This window comes from Zootermopsis nevadensis, unplaced genomic scaffold (assembly GCF_977971745.1).
Source record: "Zootermopsis nevadensis isolate Lab colony 2312 unplaced genomic scaffold, Znev_1.0 Znev_ptg000017l, whole genome shotgun sequence".
NCBI lineage: Eukaryota > Metazoa > Arthropoda > Insecta > Blattodea > Termopsidae > Zootermopsis > Zootermopsis nevadensis.
Window position 1 is genome coordinate 12,136,595 of NW_028259149.1, and position 19,440 is coordinate 12,156,034.

The 19,440-nt window shown below is 36.3% G+C and overlaps 1 protein-coding gene across 6 annotated transcripts; it reads right to left on the reverse strand.

The window, feature by feature from the left end:
• Window positions 1-442: 442 nt before the first annotated feature.
• Window positions 443-19,427, reverse strand: LOC110835494 (acyl-coenzyme A oxidase 1). Of its 6 annotated transcripts, none has more exons than XM_087350443.1 (12): window positions 18,659-19,427; window positions 13,562-13,718; window positions 11,557-11,725; window positions 9,319-9,442; window positions 8,539-8,658; window positions 8,194-8,318; window positions 6,342-6,502; window positions 5,155-5,314; window positions 4,323-4,669; window positions 4,019-4,124; window positions 3,087-3,233; window positions 443-960 (listed from the first exon to the last, which is right to left on the reverse strand). In XM_087350443.1, exons 3-12 carry the CDS (start codon window positions 11,713-11,715, stop codon window positions 700-702), a joined length of 1,710 nt encoding a protein of 569 aa, XP_087206569.1. In that variant the 5' UTR covers window positions 11,716-11,725; window positions 13,562-13,718; window positions 18,659-19,427; the 3' UTR covers window positions 443-699. The 6 variants fall into 6 exon arrangements, with proteins under 6 accessions (XP_087206569.1, XP_021931432.1, XP_087206568.1 ...); XM_022075740.2 differs by lacking the exon at window positions 18,659-19,427 and adding an exon at window positions 16,175-16,770; XM_087350442.1 differs by lacking the exon at window positions 18,659-19,427 and adding an exon at window positions 14,004-15,401.
• Window positions 19,428-19,440: the final 13 nt, after the last annotated feature.

Sequence of the window (19,440 nt, forward strand, 5' to 3'; positions counted from 1 at the left end):
AGCCAAAAAGAATGAGATGGGCAGGGCATATGGCATGCATGGATGGGGCAAGAGGTGTGCACTGGGTATTGGTCAGGAAGCCTGAGGGGAAGAGACTGCTGGGGAGACCTAGACATACATGGGAGGATAATCTCAGGTGGGATCTATTGGAGATAGGAGTTGAATGAGACTGGATTTTGTTAGCCCAGGACAGGGTCTGGTGGTGGGCTTTGGTAAGTTCAGTAAGCCATCTAGTTAGTTCGTTAGCATATGAACTGGATTCATCTGGTTTAGGAATATGATTAGATGCAAGCTCTTTCAACAGCTCACATTATCAGCATCAAATTACAGCATGACTGGTGAATAATAAACTGAAAAGGAAGTGACCACAGCGTAAATGGAAATACCATGCTGGCATTAGCATGGAAGCACTAAGGAGAGCCAGAAAAAGAAACTCGGACAGTACAGCTTCTCTCTGATATTTTATTTTGAAATTGGGACCACCAAATAGAAAACAGTAGCACTAAACCACCCAACCCCGACATTCAGTAAAAATTTCTTTAACTGTGTGACAATTTGCTTCTCAAGAAGGACCGTGCTCTATACATTTAGTTAATTTAATTAAAATATTACAAATTATCTTCTGATTGTAATTTTGAAAATCCAAAAATAAAATGTAAAAAATTTAGAATTCTTCCTCAAGAGAAACACAGTATCACATCACATATTGGATTTTAGCAAGGGTTTCAAATACTTCTGAAATGATTCATTTAATGGATCCTTGTTCAATGGACTCTTGGAAGCAGCTTCAAACATTCTCTCATACACCTGCCCATCCCAAGCACCAAGAGCGGATCTCAGGGTTTCATCATGGAAATCAAAACCATCCACAATTCCAACAGCATTGGGTCTCAGCTGGGATAATATTATCTCCATCTGGTTCTGGAGATTGGAGACATCCACTGGCTTCATGTTTGTGTACTGTAGATGACAAACAAATGGACACATGATTCACATTAATAAATTCAATTACTTTTGGAAGGCTTTTTATACATTCTACACGATGCCACAGAGTTTAGTACTCATAACTGATATAATTAATCAACAGGGCTTTAAGAAAAAGTGGACATGCACTATATCAGTGGTTTTCACCCTTTTCACTGGTGTACCACTAATTCTAAACAGACTAAATTTACCATTAACCAAATGTGTTCAGGGAAATCTTATTTATATTAATATTATCTTTTGATTTTCTTACTTAGTTCACGTACCACTCAACATTGGCTCTCGTACCACCAATGGTACGCGTACCATAGGTTGAGAAATGCTGCACTAGATGATAAAATACAGAATGGAAAACAAAGTTGGATATAACTGCTGACCTTTTCAGATCAGGAAAGTTATTGGAAACAATGTTGTTTGTACTGCAACAGCATACATTTGAAATGTTACTTTATATAACCTGTTACTTAATTTATAAAGGGACCTCAGATTTTAAGGTTTAGAAAATCTGTTTCAAACTTCTGTACTAACCACATGACCATAATGTTCAGTACTGTACGCTGAAACTCTGTGCTCTCCATACAAGATTTCTCAACCAAGCACAATTCACCAAATTTACCACCTAGCAACTTTATTTCCGTTCCACAAACTGGAAAGTACCAAACCAGTAAAAAGATACTGGGAAATGTCACAGATCACCAAAAGTGCAACAGAGAAGTTGAACTACAGTGAAACCTCGATGCATCGTTTTCGGCGGGGGTGGGAAATAAAAACGATGAATGCGGGAAAACGATAGATGCGGGAAAGCATTAAAAGTTTTAAAAAAAACAATGTTTCTCTTTCAAAGTTACTTCTTTTTACCAAAAAAGTCTTTAATGGACAACTGGTTTGTCGAAACTTTACGTTTTAGACCAAACAGAGCACTTTCCACGTTCAAAATGTTTTCCTCGTCACGTTCACTAATACTATGCGCATAAAAGAACGACTTCACTTTCGCCAATGCAGCGTGTGCTTCGGCAAAGCTTCGGGCTCGCATTCTTCCTCACCACTCCAACCCCCTTTGCGGACAATAACAGGAAGAATGGAAATACTATTACTGCCGAACTCAACGAAACGTAGCTGTAGAAGACCCTGAACCGCTGGAAACAAGATGAACCAGAAGAATGAAAAGTGCCGCCAGCCTTTCCTTTGTACTTGTAATAAAAGCATTTGTAAAGAAATTCACACTGCACATGCCATCTGGCATCGCTGGAACGAAATATGAGTGCACCCTAATTAAAATCGTAAAATTTCTGACAATGAGCACCGCCATTCACTCCAACTATCACCCCTGCACCGCTGACCCCTCATTCCAAAGAATGTGCTGGTTGGGCGACATAACAGGTTACCACTACTGTGTATTCCAAAAACATTGTGCGTCTTTCCGTATTAATTTATCTCAAAACCCAGCATTTTAAGTTCTCAGAAACGATCATTGCGGGAAAATTGTGGGCCGGGACTAAGATTTTTGAACGATCGATGCGATAAAACGATAGTTCGAGGAACGATAGAAGCGGGAAAATGTAACATTATTTTATATGGGATGTATTCGGGACCGAACAAAACGGACGATGCATCCGGGAAAACGATAGTTCCGGGAACGATGGATAGAGGTTTCACTGTACATACTAAATAAGTGTACCAGAATTACTTCAACAAGTGGCATGATACAGGAATAATTATGTTGAATCATGAAGAGACTATAATGGGAATAAATTTCATCAACAAGTATGACATAATTTTTTGCAAAAAGAAATTATAATCCACCACCTTTATCATCCATATATTATAGATTACATGTAAACTATCTGGCTGTGTGTCATGCCAGAATACTGCTAAACCATTAACCCCAAAGCTGAAGTCCAGCCAGCAGCCCTACACTATGGGGATTTAAACTCTCTAGGGTTTAAATCCCCATAGTATGGTGCTACAAAATAAAGATTATTGAATCTCATGAAAGAATTGTTAAGTTCTACAATCAAGTGATGCTTTGTGTATGACAGGTGAATGAATATTATGTCAGTTAGGAGCTTATGTTACAAAGAACTTCACCATGCCTCTCTTACCATAAGGAAGTCTCCTGAGTTGTGAAGCAGGCTGAAGAGGATATACAGGTCACTTAGTTGGGTCAGTACTGTCTTCAAAGAAACAGAAGCATTAAACTCTGCCACACTGGTAACAAACTTCTCCACAATGAAGGCATGGGCATGAGCCTGTACAAATATAATTCATATCTAAGAGGATAATTGCAACAGAGTAAGAAAACAGCAGTTTATTAATGTGTTTCTGCAATGTGGAATTGAGCATCATATTTGACTTCTAAGCAGCTGCCATTAATAATATCATGATTACTGCTATTCTTATTGCTCTGAAGGAGGAATACCATCTCTGTAGAACTGGCACCACAAAACAGTCTATTGTCCAACTCCAGATAACAGAGTAAAAATGGAGCAGTGGTGGAATGATACTGACAGGAGAAAACCAAAAAACTGAGATAAAAACATGTCCCAGAGCCACTTTGTCTACCACAAATCCCACATGGATTGTCATGTGAGCAAACACAGGCCCATGTAGAGAAAAGCTGGCAACTAACCACCTACACTATGATGGCCTCTCCTAGATTTCACTATCTCTCTTATTCAAATATTTTCCAAAACAATGTTTTCGAACACCTGCAATCTGCATTCTTCTCTCAAAGTAATAGACCAAGTTCCACATATGTACAATTAAATGGCAACATTATATATATTGATTTTAGTATGTTCCACAGTATACACAATGATAAAAGTCTGTAAATTGAAATTATTTCTATAATTTATTCCTCTTATAATTTCATTATGAACCTCAATTGCATTTCAATAAAAAAACACTTACTAATTATCCTTTTCCTTGGAAAAATGCTTCACTCCCCCATCATTGTCATTATGATAATCATCATTTATACCTTTAAATTGTTCTAGATAATTTTATGTTAACAATGTTCCACAGCAGTACTTACCTCTGCACACTGTACCAGCTCAATAGATGTCATATTCCATGCATCTTGAGGAGAAAACCCCTCCTGGATCCTCTTACTCATATTCTCAGCACACTGCTTTATTTTTCTGTAATATTATAATAATCATAAATTTACAAAAACTGTACAACACAGCAAATGATTAAAGGTCATAATATTTTACAAAAGTATGTGCATTGTTAGTACTTCCATATAGTGAAATATTTCACAATTATATAATGAAACTTAAAGGTTCACTTAATTCAGATTACACGGTTTTCCATCAAGAAAGAACCAACTCTCTTACCCTGCTGCTACCTCCTGGAAACCTCTGACAATGCACGCTGTAGAGTTGTCCCAGTACTGTAGACCATTATTTCCAGAGATTGCTTGCTTGAGGTATGCCACAGTGGGGGTCATGGCCATGCCGCCCACAGCCTGTTGCCATGCCTTCATGAGGTATCTAGCAGTCTGAAGCAACATCACTGTATTCTCTCCCTCATAGGTGCAAGCTCCTGCAGCAAAACCATACAGTGATGGAAGGTTACTGCAGGTCATGTAACCATGTCCACCACAAGAAAGACGACATGTCTCCACACCATGAGCAGCTATAGTAGTGCAGATAGCCTTTAGGCAGCACAGCAATTCATGGAGCTGCAAATATAATGCAATATTATTTAAATTAAGACTTCTGGAGCTATTTGCAGCACTATATTAGTTATTCTAGTGTTTCAGAATCTGCTGTCATGTCCATCACCAGTACTGATATGAGGTGAATATCATATTAGAAGTCATAGGTACTACATATACACTTATCTGTAAAACACAAACAGTTCACTCCCTCGTTTCCAGCCATCTTCCCACCTTTCAGAATGATAAACTAGTCAGAAAACAAGTTCTTTCACATACAGATCACAGGCTATTACATACAAATATAGAGCAGATGATTGCTCCCTTTGTGCCTGATTGGATAATGAGATGCTGGTTGGCAAGCAAGTTCCTTCACATAAGAAAATCACACTCTGGCACCTGTGTGTGTCATACCTCATTTATATACCTGAAGCAGGCGTGTCCTCTGGTCTGATAAATCGATAAGTATAAGTTTGTTTTAATCTACATCAGTAATTGTACATGTCTACCTCTGGCAGTCTCTCCAAATCTCCCTCAAGTTCTGCAATAACTTCACTGTACATGTTCCATGAGCAGATCGCTGTAAACCTTATAGCAAATGAGGCAGCCAAGTAGGGAAACAGCTTGTACTGTTGTGTCCTGTAGTCAAGGATCTGTACTTCTAACTCCCTGAAACAGTTACATGGTAAAACAGTGTTAACAGACATGGCATACATCCTGGTGTCCTCACATTAACTGCTATTTTCACATCCTCTAACCACAGAAAAATCACAAATTGTTATCATAGCACTATTACCACTGAAAAGACCAACTAAGTGCAAATGACAGAATGTTCATATTGCTCATATCCATTACATTTTGCAGTGCTGCCAACATGACTTTGAGGTGAATTAAAATTGCCTTATCTCCTTATTTTCACTCATATTTTAAAATTAACAATAATTCTTAGAAATTATAAGATACTGAACCTACAAGATATGAAATAGCCCTCCGAAAATGTATACCTTCTGCATGGAAATCATTTCCTTTAAACAGAACTAAAACAATTTCTTTCAACTGTAACTTTATTCATATGAACCAAACAACATCAGATTTCATGTTCTTCCTATGTAGTATGACACAGACTGTCTTCTTGGAGGATTCTACCCTTACAGGGCTTAGGCCTGTAAATGGATATGCAACATTTTATACTTTCATTAAAACAAAAAAATAAAATTGTTTGTAGATCAATCAAGGAAGTAAACTGCCACTTTACTTAAAGGCCTGAATAAGCTATCATATTTATGTAATTAAATATTCAATTATTCTGAAAATGTTGCAGGCAGAAGAAAAGGCCATTATTTCATTTTTACAAAATGTTACAAACTGAACCTTATAATACTGGTGGGGAAGGACAGAGACAAGAGCTCACACATCCATGTAAACACAGCACATAAGTATACACACAGATAATACATTAGTTCAGATAATGATACATATACTTACGTCAGTCAGACACAGCTACATTACTTGTAGAATTTGATGATCTTCTTTTTAATATAATTTATGATTTCCATAAAAGAAACACTTGCAACTGGAATGATATTAGTGACTGACTGACGCTGTTTTCCAGTCATTCTGAAAAGAAGGTATACTTCCTCCTTTCAATCCCAAACTGGTCATTTGTGACAATACTTGAATTCTAAGGGACTCTTACCCTGGTTTGATAGTACACTGTCTCCGTACAGCACTGTATCGTATTGCTATGGTGGATGCTTTTGCCAAATAGAAAGCTGAATGCTGTAGCATTACCACTCGTACAAATATCATAGTTCCATATGTCAGCCTATTGCTTGGAGATCTGACATAGGATCCATCCTGTAGTGAAGAAAAATAAGTACCAGTAACTAACAAATCAATCAATTATGTATTTCTGAAAAATTATGACCAGTCACCACTGTACAGCATTAAGCAATGCAGTGAAGCATTAAATTTCAGAAAACACAGATACAGATACAATCTTCACATTCCTCAAAAATACGTTTCTAAGGCAGTGATATGTTGATTGCCATTCTCTGGGTTGTGAAGCTATGTGGTCCTACAAGATTTCACAGTGTTGCAATGCAGAGATAACAAATGAACAACACATTCCTCCTTTATAGGATGAGTTCCTTCTTCAAAATCGTATTGGCAAGATGAATGAGACTGTTTGTCCCCCAGTTCAACTGTGGCATCAATATTACATAACTTAATGGCAAATTCTCATATAAATTACTCCACAGAAGACATAATTACACCTTTTAACTTTTTGGGCTGGATGACCAGATCAGATTCCTGGCAGGGTCAGGGTCAAGCATTTCTAGGCATGTTCACAACTAAAAGTGGCAGAAACAAGCCTATTAGCTTTGCCATATTTGTCTGTCTGTATGCATGTAACTTGAGAACTGTTGAATGGATTTTTATAAAATTGGATTTGGGGAGATTTAGTGAAATTTAACAGCACATTACAATTTTTCTTCAGCCTGAAAGACAATGCAGGGTTGTAACAGATCAAATACAAGGTAGACTTAAACATGTCAAAGATGTTCCTTTGATGGCTACCCCAGGAGACAACATGAACTACAATTAATCTATTAAAATCTTGTACTTACAAAAGTCTTTAAGTACAGACCTTAAATTAATATAAAATGGCCAACAGACTTAACGTCTGTAATTGGTTCTGTCAAAATGTCCATGACAGTGATAACAATTAACTAATTTTCTTTATGGATGTGACTGGGTTTTCTTTGGAACTGAAAACAACTGTTACTTAAGAGTGAATCATGTCTTAGAAGATATAACATGAGAACATAAACATCATTTTCAGAATCTTCTATGGCACAAGTTAAATAATGTCAAGGCTTCCAGCTATATTCATTCATTAAAGCAAAACTGTCCCACTACACACCATGTAAATGATTGGAGGAAGAGGAGGCATAGTCTCCTATTCATTCTTCACCTCATCATCAGATGGGGGTGAGTGGTCAGCATCATGTCCTAGCCATGCTTTACCCCTTCAGGGAAAGGCCAAGGCCCCTAGCACCCACTGAATAGGAGACTGGGTCCCAAAGCTGATATCGACACACAGGCTACAAGAAAAATCCCTTTGTCTCCGTCACAGATCGAACTCCAGTTGTCCAGTCCATAATCAGACACTACTGAGTAAGGTACCCTAGCTCATATGTTCATCCTACATTCAACCATTACCAACTGATAAAACACCATACACCGGGAAATAACTCACTGAGTCCCCATTTGAGGAGTGCATACTTTGTGTTCCAGCAGAAACAAATAGTCCCTGCATATATTAATTACAAAAATAAAATATTAATTCAGAAAAAATATGACAGCACTCATGGAGCATTCAGTTTTTAAATTTAATAAAAAATGGCAATCCACGAGAAAATGCTGCTCATGGTGTAATAGCTTTAAACTCTAAAATATGACAACAGTAGACGGTGGTTTTAATACTTGTTTGAAAATAAAACTTAAAAAGAAGTCTTGAGATGGCAGCCATACATGTCACACACCTCCAGCACCTTGGAATACTTCATCAGCATGTGCTCACGAGGAATGCGAACATTTTCAAATCCAAGGAAGCCATTATTTATAGTATGCATACCCAATTTTGTACCAATTTCACCAATTTTAATACCTGAAAGAAAGTTAACAGAAAATATGTTATGGTACTTCACATAAATGACAATAATGCACTGACTAGACACCGCCTATTTCTTCAACATGAATATCTATAAAATCAAATTAACACCGTGATACATCAATAAATTAAAAACATAAGTGCATGTTTTATTCTCTCTCTCTCTCTCTCTCTCTCTCTTAGTATGCACTGCTCCAAGTCCTGCATTCCTTTGTACCTGGCAATGGTTCATGTGTCTCCTCATCTCTGATCTGAACAATGAAGAGATGAATTCCATGGCAGACTCCTTGTGTATGCAGTTGTGCCACCACAATAGCATAATTTGCTGTATGTCCCACTGCAACAAGAATGGAAGACAATGTCTTTTTTTTAATTTAATCACATCACTATACAACATGAATCAAGATATTACAGGCTGAAAAGACTGGGATAGGGTTCCTGATAGGGCAGAAGTCTCATCACCATCACATTAATATGGCCTCTGGGATTCACCCAGCTTCCTATTCAAATAGTAGCTGAGCCTCTTCTGCAAGAAATAAAGCAGCTAGTGACTGAAGCTGACAACTAACCTCCAGCATCCAATGAACTCTGGAAGAAGGAAAAAGAGAGGTAAAACCTGTACAACACCATTCCTCCTAACAAAGTAGAACACAGTAAAGCTAAAAGAGCCATACACAGTAAAATGTGGTAATATAGTGTAAACAAATGTGGCATCCATCAAAGAAACCTTTATATTATGACCATTAACCTAAAAATGTGGTAATTTAACAACTTTCATGAAACTTTGGGCTGACAGTACCTAGCAGCAACATTTTAAATTGTAAGAACAAATAAATAACAAGGACGACAAGCTTTATTCCTGCATGAAGCCATTATGCAACGCATTCTGACAACTTGAATGCTGTTACTGAGGTGAACTTGCTTCTTCCATGTGTCTGTGATGGAAACACTGATTTCAAGTCTCCATTCATTTACCTGCAAGATTCAGAATACTCACATGACCCAGGCCACCACTTGTAGGATGTTAAAGTTGGGCTGTTGAGAATGAACTCTTGTGTTCTAGGATCATAATGGGCTGTAGTTTCCAAGCCTCTGATGAAAGTCCCATGTCCAAGTTCAGTCTAAAATTGAACACCAAGAATTTATATTGAGAAAGATTTATTACTCACAATGATTACAGAAATAATGTTGAGAAAGCAACAGTACAGTTATTATCAGGAACCTATAAGCCAACATAATGTAAATATAGCAGAGATGTAACTTAAATCTACTTTTATTTTCCATTACATCTGTCACAATGGATCCTGTATACCTTTTCTGTGACATCATATGGGAATGCTTAGTTATCAGTAGTCAGTAAACATAAACACATTTCCTTTTCATGAATTCTTTGTACAAAGTATATAAAATGAACACCTAATAAGAAGGTCTTGCCTGTCAATCTGAATCTCCAGTATGTCATGAAATATTCACTACAAAGTGGTCTTTCAGTTTATAATGCCATAAATTAATTATATTTTGATTAACAATCTGCCTCCCACATGATCCCATTGTTTCTATCAGTGATAAATTTTTGACTGATATATGTAGACAAAACTAAATACACGGGCGCAATACAGGATCAACATCAGCAACAACGGCGAAACATAATTATAAGTAACACATCATTTGAAAATGTTTCAAAATTTAAGTATCTGGGAACAACAATAACAAACAAAAATTAGGTCCATGCTGAAATTAAGAGGAGAATACATTTGGGGAACACTTGTTTTTATTCAATTCAAAAACTGTTATCAACTCGTTTACTATCCAAAACAATGAATATCAGGATATATAAAAAACAATAATTTTTCCTGTTGTCTTGTATGGTTGTGAAACATGGTCTCTTACCTTGGAGGAAGAACATAAAGTATAGGTGTCTGAAAACAAGTTGCTCAGGAAGATATTTTGACCTAGGAGGGATGAAGTAAGTGGAGAATTTAGAATACTGCATAACGAGGAGCTGCGTGAATTGTACAGGTCACCTAGCAGTGAGGATAGTGAAATCTAGGAGGCTCAGATGGTCTGGACACATAGCATGCATGGGGGCAGCAAGGGATACATACAGGATTTTGGTAGGGTATACTTCTGGGAAACGACCACTGGGCAGACCAAGAAGGATATGGGAGGATAACATCAAGATGGATCTTAGAGAAGTGGGCTGTGAGGATGGCAAATGGATGGAGTTGGCTCAGTATCATGGCCGGCGGCGGGCTTTGAAGTTGACGGTGTTGAACCTGCGGGTTCTGCTACCAGGGAGTTGGTTAGAATTTCTATCACATTTTTGTTTTTAAAGTTTATCTTCTGCTTTTGAGAAGTAGGATTTGGAAAATTCAGGTACATCCAATGGGTTTCTTATTTTATTTAACTCATATTGTAGTTCAATATATTCTTCATATTTTGTGAAATGTTTCTGTTTATTTATTTATTATTATATGTCACATTGCTTCCATGTTATTATCTACATTAAATATACACCCACCATTTTCCCATCTCTTAGCTTCCCTTATTACTCTCCTGTTTGGTATCTACTAACACAAATTTGCATTTATCCCATAAAAGTGGATTTTATTTTTTCTGGAATAGAGAAAAGTGAACCAAGAATGCATTAAATTTGACATTTACTTCAGATTCCAAAAACATTTCCTGCCTTGTTTCCTTGTTGACAAAATACTGAAATTATTTTACATTTTCTTTCTTATCCTACATCTTAGTATCTTACTAATGGAGTTCTCAAGAACAACAAATAATATTTGTGCATGTTAATCTCAAAACACTAAGTCTACTACTGCTGATGACTCTGTATAATTTTCCAGATTTATTATAATTATTATACTTCATCGCCAAGATGAATAAAAGAGTGGAATATATGGTATGCATATAGAAATGAAATGTTCATATGGAATTTTGTTCAGAAAACCACTTCAAAGGATAATATTAAAATGGATCTTACAGTTATGAAATTTTTGAAACCAACAAAAAGATTACAAGGAATCACAATCCAAAAGACCACATTTAGCATCTTGAGAACCACAGTCTCAAATGTTACGGTGCTTAATAAATTAAGTTGGCTTAATGTAAGATCCAATATTAAGTGTTTGTGAACACAGTAACAGACCTCTATATTTCCTGAATAAATTGATGATTTCTCAACCAGCTGAATAATTATTAATGTAGACACCATACAAGTTCTTACCTGAGCAAATGTTCCTATTATCTCATAGTTAAGAGCTTTCTTCAACCATATGGCTTGCTGTTCAGGTGTTCCCTGACCAATAACAGCAGGTGCAAACATAATTGTATTTAAATAAAATGGATAACCATCCTTGAAGATAGAATTAGTTACGTGGGTCATGACTCCATTCCTGCAAAGCAACAAAACAACAATGATTAAATTTAAAACAAAAAAATGATCTCATTGGTACACCATTTACATTCACGTTATCCTGACACCAACAGACCAATTAATCTGAACATTCTTTATACACTATATTTTAGTATGTAACACAAACATGACAAAGGGTTAACCAGTTAGTGACAGATTATTTATTCCCAACAAAGAATTTGTAATTATGACATTAATCTCTGTCATCTGAATGTCATTGCTTATATGTGATTCACTGTACATTTCAACATACCACTAAAGCATGAACCCTGGTGATATAGTCCAGCCAGCAGTCTGTAGTATGGGCATTTAACTCCCATATTCCCATATAATGGTAATAACAAAGGACTTTGTAACAAAATTCTCAATTAATTATACAGTAGGGCACCGCATAAACGACAGGTTAGGGACCAGACCCCCGCCGAAAAGCGGATCTTTGCCTTTTTTCAATTGCAAATGCATATCAAAGCCTAATAAGATGTTGACACTATCATATAGTAAGTGCACAATAGTGCTAGGCCTAAGAAAACGATATGAAAGTAAAATTAATATCAGTAGTAGCTGTAAATAGACTGAATCAGCGACGAAAAAATGGCGCCGGACGCACTTCTCTGACTCAGCTGTTGAGCACGTGGGGCATATGCACGCAATTGAAAAGCGCCGTATTAGCGGATCGCCGAAAAGCGGGGCCCTATTGTATGCATTTTCTGCAGTTTTATGATGTGAAGTATTTGCCCAATATAAAGCCTCTACATACAGAAGATAACACAGAAAAATGCAGATATATACCCTGAGCAGGTTTCAAACCCGTAATCAAAAGTACATAACTTAAGCAACTGAAAAGTCATTAAATAAACCAAGAATAAATAAAATGAAAACACAATCTGGATGATTTAATATCACACATGCCACTGTGATGTACTAAATTGCACTAGGAACTTTTTAAAGTTTTCAAACCACCGGCAGTCATGAGGTACATAAAAATATGAAGTTATAAAGCACTTGTTGAACCAAAACTATCATATGGCAACACATCAACAATAAGAAGGCTGAAATGAGTTTTATAAAATGTTTAAACCTGGTTTGTTTAATGATGCTTTATCAGATACATTATATATACATGTATTATTATGATAAATTATGATGAATCAAAGAGGATGTGGAAAGATATGATTTAACCTTTCTAAGATACTAGCACAGCACTTTTTTGGAGGGACTAAGGAACAACAGAAAAACAAATTACAGGACATTACTCTGTAAGATAAGTAGCTAACCACAAATAAGTGAATAAACATGATACAGAGAATGTTTCTCTGAACATTGGTATCTACCTACAAGTCCACATGGCATTACAGCCTAGAAGGTGAACATCAAAATGTGAAGATTCTGTTTCATAATACCCACATTAAGCCAATCAGGCCTATACTGGGAACCAAATAATGATGATGAATACTATACTTCATGTTTACACTCAACACTCCTGTAAACAATGAACATATCCAATGCATCTTCCTCTTAATAAATCAATATAAAATTACTACATACATCTGCAAAGTAGTGAATTCTGAAGAATTTCACAAATAGAGAACATGCCATGCAAAGAATATTACCAGAATGATCAGTTTCTCAGAGACAGGAAGACTTTATACAAGTACAAAATCAACAAATTCTGATCGTTTCTAAACATGTTACAATTAATTCTCCAAATAAAAGCTGACAATTATTGTTTTATCTTTCTTCCCTCTGTCCCAAAATTACAGGCCCATATTTCAAGATAAGAAACTGGCAATTTTTTATTAAGTTTGCTATACACTACCTGCTTATATCTATTTGTCCTGTAACCTTTTGAAATTCTTTATATTTCTTATGCAAAATACATGCTTTACGCACAGCCTCTTCATATTTCTCCTTGTGACTCAAGTAGTCAATGGGAACATCATCTTTAAGCTCTGGATCCAAAAGGAAATAGTTTTCTGAAAAGAAGGCAATACCCATTACTGAAAAAACTAAGACTGTTAGTGCTAAATAAGAATTCATTCCTAGAAGCACTGTCTGTCACAATTTGTTGGAACATAGTTCTCATTTTTAAGTGGATGACTATAACACTTGCAATGTAGCACTGCCTCTTATATCATACACAACATAATGCAATCTCTTGTTTTTAGCCTACATTCTACATTAACATACAGCATATTACAAAATCTTACACAGAGTCTGATACAGAGCGATATCTTATTGCTATTGCTTTTCAGATTTACTTTATAATATGGCATTAGGAAGTTCCATGAAGACCAGGAAGGACTGCAAATAAATGGCACACTTCACTGTCTGGTTTATGCTGATGCAAATTTACCAGGTAGAAACATTAATACCGTAAATAAAAACACAGACAATTAGACATTGGTATTGAGGTTTGACTGAAAGCAAAGTCAGAGAAAACTACATGTAACATTTCTTGCCACCAGAACACAGGACAAAATCAGACCAAAGCACAGCTAATAATTTGTTTGAAAATGTGGTAAAAATAAGATATTTGCATATGACACTAACAAATAAAAATTGCTTTACTTAAGTAATTAAGAACAAATTAAATTCTGGAAATAGTGGCTACTATTCACTTCAGTTTCTTTTGTCTTCTTCTCTGTCATCTACAAATATAAAGATTAAAATATACAAATCACAATTTTTATCTTTCATTTTCTATAAGTGTAAAACTTAGTCTCTTAAATTAGGGCTTGAACACAGACTGTATCTGAGAACAGGGTGCTGAGAATTGTTGAAATTAAGATGGAGGATTTAACAACAAACAGAAGAAAATAATGCAGGCAACTCTCGGTTTACGAACGAGTTCCTTTACAAGACGTTGTTCGTTATACGTTTTTGTTCGTTATGTGTATCTTGCATTCCTGAGCTTTTTCGATACGTATAGTATACGTTAGCAGCCATTTTAAAGCATTAAAACCATGCACTAAACATCGAATGGTCTATACAATACGTTTTATTATAATGTATGTATGGGTTATGGTTTATCGTATACGATACGTAACGTACGCCACTGGCTAGATTAGTTTTATTAACCAAGAACAATTGAGTACAATTATCATATAATAATTTCCTGATAATTATTGTAATAAACACATATTTTAAAAGTTTATGTATTTAAATTTTACAATTATGTTCACTATACATTCGACATTTGGTTTTATAAGGAACTATATCTATTGACGACTTTACGAAATTTTGAATGAATTGTGACGTTCGTTAGAGCGAATGTTCGTAAACCGAGAGTTGCCTACACTGAGAAGCTCCACATTTTGTAGTCTTTAGCAAATATTATTTGGATGATAAAATCACGAGTATGAGATGGATGCGATATACAGCCTATTCGTTTATATTCTTATTCAAAGACTTCAAGAAAGTGTATAATCCAGTTAAAAGAGAAGCATGAAACTAGTTGGGCTTATTAAAATGTTTTTAAACGAAACCTATAGTAAAGTCCGTAAGGTAAACATTTGTCTGTCATATTTCCTATTCAAAATGGTCTAAAACAAGGAGATGCTTTATCACCATTGCGTTCAATGAAATGCAGTTATGGATGTGAAGTCGAGAAGGAAACTTCTATTTCACGAAGTTGCCACGCTGTTTTCATTTGTTACTAAGTGGTTAATTTATCATTTTAAAACAATGAACGACGTAGTATTACCATTTCACAAATTCCCAGGTTGTGGACCTTGATATTAAAAAGGATGTCAGGGTGACTTTGCCGCGCGTATAGATACGGACAAATTACTTGGCACATATCCTTGGCCAGAAACCTTTATAATGGAAGCAGCAAGTTCAAACAAAATTGTGGTAAACAGCCAGAATTCTACACGACTTATAAAACCAGTATCTAAACACAAGATAAAAACGGATGACTGGAAGTAAGCAACAGGAAAGCAAGCTTTATTAATTTTTTCCGCTGTTCCTTGCTTCCGTAAAACCCTTACGTAACAACTTCCAGTCCTCAACGTTCAAGGGGCTTCTATAACTGATTATTTTTGCGTGTTTCTACATATTTGATCTACAAACAGTTTCAATAAGTGATGGCTAATTAGCAATTTTTGTACTACAGAATTTTTCTCGCCTCTCCTTTCGGCTCTTTGTAGTAGTTTTCAACCAGTCTTTTGTAGAAAAGAAGAATGGTGTTGGTTTTATTGGTATTACTATTATATATGTGGAGAGTATTGTGTAATGCGTTAAAATTGAATTAATTTTATTTCATATTGTGGTAGAACGGTAATCGTTGTGGGAATAACAATACCGCTACGTTTCACTGCAACAAATTGTGATAACAAAATTCCGGCTTTCCTGTTGCTTCAGGTTTCATTCCGCACATACTCATACCCTTCAAAGTCGGCCAATTTGAAACAATTTCACTGTTACTTACCCATGTGTCTCCTTTCCTTCGTTCTTCTGCGGCCGCCATCTAGAAGAAAAGTCAGTTCCAAAGGATTAAATGTACATGTCTTTCTTTCTTTACTGATGTCTGGATTTTCCGGCCTCCTTGAACCCATTTTGCGTGTTAACAAGAAGTGAAATCTAGAGAGCAGAGCTGAAATTATACAGACGCTTCGATCTTATCTCGTTCACGCTGTGACTTCTATTTGATGTGCCCCTTGGCTTATAAGTCGTCCTTATCTTCACACACAACATCAAATACATAACTGAAGTCTCACTATCCGTGATTTCAAAAACACGGTAATTATAAAACACAGTCGGCAGATACATTGGTATTACCATTGTATAACCGTTGTGGGCGGGTCCTACGGTGTAGAAAGTCTTTGCCACGCCTTGCCAAACTTATTTGCAGGTTTCAGTTCTGAATAATAAAAAAAATATTTATAAACATTCCGCAGAACCTTTTTAGGCCCAAGCCAAGGATGTAGAACGTCACAGCACAAATACAATATTTGTTTCTAATAGTAGTAGAAGTCGTGCAGTCGAGTCAATAGTCACGTGTTCATTGTATTTGAAGATCTCGAGGCGGTCAATACGAAGATTGCTGTCTTACGTTTACAATTGCTTGAATCGCAATAAGTTTCATACAACTACGACGTCACCCACGCCTCAACTTGATGCGTAGTACTGCTTAACACAATTAGATGGTGTGGTCGAAGATTGGGGACTAGAATTTCTGTAACCCACTTCAACAAATTTTCGCAGTTCATTTTGTAGTGGTAACTGCCGTTCTTTGCCACAAATACATAAACACCCAGTCTTGGTTTGCAAAATTCATTTGCCACACTGTTCAAAATAATATAATACATTTGCAATTATTCTACAGATAAAAATAATGTACATGAAAAACACTTGAATGCTGCACTCACACTTGTATCATGTCTGTCCTGAAAAATGTCCATATTCCACTTCAATTTTCTCTATAATAATCATTCATTCCCTCAGACTGCTGGCCAAGGCAAATTGATCCACAAAATGATGGCATTGAATGAAATATATTTTGTTACTGCGCACTACAGTCTAATACTTCTTATAGTTTTTTAATTTTATGTTTTTGTAGTTCCTTATTGTTATGATGAAGTGAGACTGTCTCTGTGGCCCACTGTCCGTGCCTCAGATGATAAACGAGTGAATATGAAGTAGTAACGGAATAATAACAACAGGAAAATACTTAAGGACTGAGAGAAAAACCTGTGCTAGTGCCACTTTTTCCACCACATATCCCATGTGGACTGCCCCAGGAACAAACCCAGGCCTCTCTGGCAAAGAAACTAGCAGCTCTCCAAATGCCTGTGCTGCAGCACAGCCCTAATTTTTTTAGTTGGTAAATCATGGCAATATAATACATGTATGTGTTTAGAAATTAACTTGCAACTGTTATCAGTATTTATATATTTAGAGAAAGTTCAGTTTGAAGTCATCAGCCAACAGTTTATCATTCTGTACAATAAATTTGCAGCTCTTAATGATGTCAGAGTTTACACTCTTATATCTCTTACTTTGAAACCTTCTTTGTTACCCCTTACAGTTCTATTTTCCATGTTTGTCAGTCAGCACAAGGTACCAGCTGTAGTAATCAATGCTTATGGTCTACAGTAAATTTTATTCCAGTCAGTTCCTTAACAGGAGACAATTCTGTTCCTACTTTATACGTTTTGGAGACAGATTTATGTTTCAGTGTGGAGACCACATCTACACTCTCAGATTCCAAATTAAAAAATATTGTGAAACCTACGTGGAGTGTATCATGGCAACTTACTTGCTGAGATAGGCCCAAAATATGTTTAATATCAATGAGTAAATGAATGCAATTAATATGTAATACCGTACAGTAGGGCACCGCATATACGGCGGATTAGGGATCAGACCCCCCGCCGAACAGTGAAAATCGCTGAAAAGCGGATCTTTGCCTTTTTTCACTTGCAAATCCATATCAGAGCCTAATAGGATGTTTACACTATCATATAGTAAGTGCACAATAGCGCCAGGCCTAAGAAAATGATATGAAATTACTATATAAAAAATATTATATAAATATACAGTAATAACTTTGAAAAATTGCCAGAAATACAGAGACACGCGAAGCGCACAAAAGCTGTAAACAGACTAAATCAGCAATGAGAAAATGGCGCTGGACGCACTTCTGTGACTCAGATGTTGAGCGTATGGGGCCAAAAAAGCGGGGCCCTAATGTATATGTACGAAATTGAAAAGCGCCGTATTAGCGGATCGCCGAAAAGCGGGGCCCTACTGTGAAGTTAAATGTAAAGTTAGCCAATGCCTAAACACCATGTTGTGATGGAACATAAGGTGAACTGAGGTAACATTCCAAATCTTTCTTAAACATTGAAATAGATGGAGGATCTTCAAGCCCCAGTTGCATTGCTGCCAGGCTAAAATGAAAGGTACTCACTTGATAAGAGATTGGGTGGGCCTCAAGCCAAAATGTTGCAAAAATAACATCTTGCACCAGCCAAGAACTGATCCCCAGTCATCCAGTCTGTGGCCAGTTGCATTACTGATTTGTCCCAACTTGTACTGTTGAGTTCATAACATTTTAAAACTGTAAGAAACTTGTAAAGTTCAAATTTATTATCTCCTCAGTAGAAGCTGAACACCTTATAATTTTGGTTGACACTACATTTTTGGTAAATTAAAACATTCAGCATAACAGAATGATTCTCAATAATTTCATTAATACAATAGTTTAAAATATGAAATGTTTGTAGGATTTGAGGTTTTCATGGTGGTGAGTCTGAAGATGGCTGTCTTCTGGGTTGTTGTGCCCTAATGATGGAGGCAGCAAGGACCTCTGAAACGTCTGTAACCTTCTACCAGACTATACAGCACAATAACCCAGAAGACAACCATCTTCCTGAAATGTTTCATATTCTTTCAAGGGACAGACGCTGATCTCTTTGCACTATAAATTTAGTATTTATAAGTTCACCAATTTGTTAGACCTGAAAGTCTTGCAAAGATAGTAGTAGAATCATGCCATGTCAAAAAACACAGCAGGTGACGTGACCACCTTGGAATTCAATGAAATTTTGGAAGCCTACAGAATCTGATGAATGAGTGATAAATTGATAAATATGCAGTTTTTCCTTCTAATGTCAATTTTAAAGTTACTGCATTCTGATGTTTTCCTTAAAATGTCCTACAATCTGATTCACTAAAATGTTTTTACCTCAG